The sequence below is a fragment of the Scomber japonicus genome, chromosome 18 (assembly GCF_027409825.1).
Source record: "Scomber japonicus isolate fScoJap1 chromosome 18, fScoJap1.pri, whole genome shotgun sequence".
NCBI lineage: Eukaryota > Metazoa > Chordata > Actinopteri > Scombriformes > Scombridae > Scomber > Scomber japonicus.
This window is the reverse complement of record NC_070595.1, coordinates 31,332,927-31,337,926: the sequence shown is the minus strand read 5'-3', so window position 1 is coordinate 31,337,926 and position 5,000 is coordinate 31,332,927. Positions and strand designations below refer to the sequence as shown.

Here is a 5,000-nt window from a genome sequence, read left to right as displayed (position 1 = left end):
ACAGTCTCACCTGAGCTCTGACATCACAGTCTCACCTGAGCTCTGACATCACAGTCTCACCTGAGCTCCTTGAAACTGGTGGTGGACCGTCAGAGAGCCGCTGCTCCGGCCGTCGTAGATCTTCACCTGTTAACACACGTCAACCCAGACTTTCACAATAAAACCCAACGCAGTGAAGCAGCACCCAGGAAGACTTTCACAATAAAACCCAACGCAGTGAAGCAGCACCCTGGAAGACTTTCACAATAAAACCCAACGCAGTGAAGCAGCACCCTGGAAGACTTTCACAATAAAACCCAACGCAGTGAAGCAGCACCCAGGAATACTTTCACAATAAAACCCAACGCAGTGAAGCAGCACCCTGGAAGACTTTCACAATAAAACCCAACGCAGTGAAGCAGCACCCTGGAATACTTTCACAATAAAACCCAACGCAGTGAAGCAGCACCCTGGAAGACTTTCACAATAAAACCCAACGCAGTGAAGCAGCACCCAGGAATACTTTCACAATAAAACCCAACGCAGTGAAGCAGCACCCAGGAAGACTTTCACAATAAAACCCAACGCAGTGAAGCAGCACCCTGGAAGACTTTCACAATAAAACCCAACGCAGTGAAGCAGCACCCTGGAATACTTTCACAATAAAACCCAACGCAGTGAAGCAGCACCCTGGAATACTTTCACAATAAAACACAACGCAGTGAAGCAGCACCCTGGAAGACTTTCACAATAAAACACAACGCAGTGAAGCAGCACCCTGGAAGACTTTCACAATAAAACACAACGCAGTGAAGCAGCACCCAGGAAGACTTTCACAATAAAACACAACGCAGTGAAGCAGCACCCAGGAAGACTTTCACAATAAAACACAACGCAGTGAAGCAGCACCCAGGAAGACTTTCACAATAAAACCCAACGCAGTGAAGCAGCACCCAGGAAGACTTTCACAATAAAACACAACGCAGTGAAGCAGCACCCTGGAATACTTTCACAATAAAACCCAACGCAGTGAAGCAGCACCCAGGAAGACTTTCACAATAAAACCCAACGCAGTGAAGCAGCACCCAGGAAGACTTTCACAATAAAACACAACGCAGTGAAGCAGCACCCAGGAAGACTTTCACAATAAAACACAACGCAGTGAAGCAGCACCCAGGAAGACTTTCACAATAAAACCCAACGCAGTGAAGCAGCACCCTGGAAGACTTTCACAATAAAACCCAACGCAGTGAAGCAGCACCCAGGAAGACTTTCACAATAAAACACAACGCAGTGAAGCAGCACCCAGGAAGACTTTCACAATAAAACCCAACGCAGTGAAGCAGCACCCAGGAAGACTTTCACAATAAAACACAACGCAGTGAAGCAGCACCCAGGAAGACTTTCACCCGACCCTAGCCAAGCCCCCCCCCCCCCCCCAACCCTAACCCTAGTCTAACCCCCCCCCCCCCCCCAACCAAGCCCCCCCCCCCAACCCTAACCCTAATCTCACCCCCCCCCCCCCCCCACTAACCCCCTGAACCCTAACCCCCCTCCCCCCCCCCCCGAACCTTAATACTGAACCACGGAGCGAAGGATGAAAAACAGCTACTCACTGATCCCGCCGTGTTTCTGTCATTTGGAACTCCGACCACAAAATCTGAGAAACACACACAGTTATATTATTATAAGATATATATTATAACGCATAGTAATATAATATAACGCATTATAATATAATATATATATATATATATATTATATATATTATAATATACTAAATATATTATGACTTATATATAATAAATAATTATACTGTAACGTATTATAATATAATATAATATATAATATATAACGTATGAACCTGTGATGGAGTCTCCAGTCAGCAGACCGCTGGATACGGAGTAACCTGCAGACACAGACGTAGCTTCCATTAGTTACGATGTGTGTACGATAACGATGTGTGTACGATAACGATGTGTGTACGATAACTGTGATGTGTGTACGATAACGATGTGTGTACGATAACTGTGATGTGTGTACGATAACGATGTGTGTACGATAACAATGTGTGTACGATAACGTTGTGTGTACGATAACTGTGTTGTGTATGATAACTGTGATGTGTGTACGATAACTGTGATGTGTGTACGATAACTGTGATGTGTGTACGATAACGATGTGTGTACGATAACTGTGTTGTGTGTACGATAACTGTGATGTGTGTACGATAACTGTGATGTGTGTACGATAAGGATGTGTGTACGATAACGATGTGTGTACGATAACGATGTGTGTACGATAACTGTGATGTGTGTACGATAACTGTGTTGTGTACGATAACGATGTGTGTACGATAACGATGTGTGTACGATAACTGTGATTTGTGTACGATAACGTTGTGTGTACGATAACTGTGTTGTGTATGATAACTGTGATGTGTGTACGATAACTGTGATGTGTGTACGATAACGATGTGTGTACGATAACTGTGATGTGTGTACGATAACTGTGTTGTGTACGATAACGATGTGTGTACGATAACGATGTGTGTACGATAACTGTGATGTGTGTACGATAACTGTGATGTGTGTACGATAACGTTGTGTGTACGATAACTGTGTTGTGTATGATAACTGTGATGTGTGTACGATAACGATGTGTGTACGATAACTGTGATGTGTGTACGATAACTGTGATGTGTGTACGATAACGATGTGTGTACGATAACTGTGATGTGTGTACGATAACGATGTGTGTACGATAACTGTGTTGTGTACGATAACTGTGATGTATGTACGATAACTGTGATGTGTGTACGATAACTGTGATGTGTGTACGATAACTGTGATGTGTGTACGATAACTGTGTTGTGTACGATAACTGTGATGTGTGTACGATAACGATGTGTTAACGATAACTGTGATGTGTGTACGATAACTGTGATGTATGTACGATAACTGTGTTGTGTACGATAACTGTGATGTGTGTACGATAACTGTGTTGTGTACGATAACTGTGATGTGTGTACGATAACGATGTGTGTACGATAACTGTGATGTGTGTACGATAACTGTGTTGTGTACGATAACTGTGATGTGTACGATAACTGTGTTGTGTACGATAACTGTGATGTGTGTACGATAACGATGTGTGTACGATAACGATGTGTGTACGATAACTGTGATGTGTGTACGATAACTGTGATGTGTGTACGATAACGATGTGTGTACGATAACGATGTGTGCGATAACTGTGTTGTGTGTACGATAACTGCGATGTGTGTACGATAACTGTGTTGTGTGTACGATAACTGCGATGTGTGTACGATAACTGTGATGTGTGTACGATAACTGCGATGTGTGTACGATAACTGTGATGTGTGTACGATAACTGCGATGTGTGTACGATAACTGTGTTGTGTGTACGATAACTGTGATGTGTGTACGATAACGCTGTGATGTGTGTACGATAACTTTGTTGTGTGTACGATAACTGTGATGTGTGTACGATAACTGTGTTGTGTGTACGATAACTGTGTTGTGTACGATAACTGTGATGTGTACGATAACTGTGATGTGTGTACGATAACTGTGATGTGTGTACGATAACTGTGATGTGTGTACGATAACTGTGATATGTGTACGATAACGATGTGTGTACGATAACGATGTGTGCGATAACTGTGATGAGTGTACGATAACTGCGATGTGTGTACGATAACTGTGTTGTGTGTACGATAACTGTGATGTGTGTACGATAACTGTGATGTGTGTACGATAACTGTGATGTGTGTACGATAACGATGTGTGTACGATAACGATGTGTGTACGATAACGATGTGTGTACGATAACTGTGTTGTGTGTACGATATCTGCGATGTGTGTACGATAACTGTGATGTGTGTACGATAACTGTGATGTGTGTACGATAACGATGTGTGTACGATAACGATGTGTGTACGATAACTGTGATGTGTGTACGATAACTGTGATGTGTGTACGATAACGATGTGTGTACGATAACGATGTGTGCGATAACTGTGTTGTGTGTACGATAACTGCGATGTGTGTACGATAACTGTGTTGTGTGTACGATAACTGCGATGTGTGTACGATAACTGTGATGTGTGTACGATAACTGCGATGTGTGTACGATAACTGTGATGTGTGTACGATAACTGCGATGTGTGTACGATAACTGTGTTGTGTGTACGATAACTGTGATGTGTGTACGATAACGCTGTGATGTGTGTACGATAACTTTGTTGTGTGTACGATAACTGTGATGTGTGTACGATAACTGTGTTGTGTGTACGATAACTGTGTTGTGTACGATAACTGTGATGTGTACGATAACTGTGATGTGTGTACGATAACTGTGATGTGTGTACGATAACTGTGATGTGTGTACGATAACTGTGATATGTGTACGATAACGATGTGTGTACGATAACGATGTGTGCGATAACTGTGATGAGTGTACGATAACTGCGATGTGTGTACGATAACTGTGTTGTGTGTACGATAACTGTGATGTGTGTACGATAACTGTGATGTGTGTACGATAACTGTGATGTGTGTACGATAACGATGTGTGTACGATAACGATGTGTGTACGATAACGATGTGTGTACGATAACTGTGTTGTGTGTACGATATCTGCGATGTGTGTACGATAACTGTGATGTGTGTACGATAACTGTGATGTGTGTACGATAACTGTGATGTGTGTACGATAACGATGTGTGTACGATAACTGTGTTGTGTGTACGATAACTGTGATGTGTGTACGATAACTGTGATGTGTGTACGATAACGATGTGTGTACGATAACGATGTGTGTACGATAACTGTGATGTGTTTACGATAACGCTGTGTTGCGTGTGGTTTGGTTTGAACTGAACTTGGGGACCCCAGTGCATTCTGGGAGATGTAGTACCAACTCACCGTGATAAACGTCATACTTTCCCTTCTCGTCTGTTTGGCTCATGCCAGACACTAGTTGTGGTGGAGTATTGA

At 42.8% G+C, this 5,000-nt stretch overlaps 1 protein-coding gene across 1 annotated transcript in view; it reads right to left on the bottom strand.

Moving 5' to 3' along the window:
• itga2b (integrin, alpha 2b) overlaps positions 1-5,000 on the bottom strand; it is a gene marked incomplete at its 5' end in the record, with an annotated part of 21,342 nt that overhangs the window by 11,632 nt on the left and 4,710 nt on the right. Inside the window, 4 exon segments of the mRNA XM_053339020.1 lie at positions 61-126; positions 1,596-1,639; positions 1,844-1,888; positions 4,929-5,000. The exon segment at positions 4,929-5,000 is cut by the window's right edge and continues 48 nt beyond it. Of these exon segments, the coding sequence (XP_053194995.1) occupies positions 61-126; positions 1,596-1,639; positions 1,844-1,888; positions 4,929-5,000 (227 nt within the window).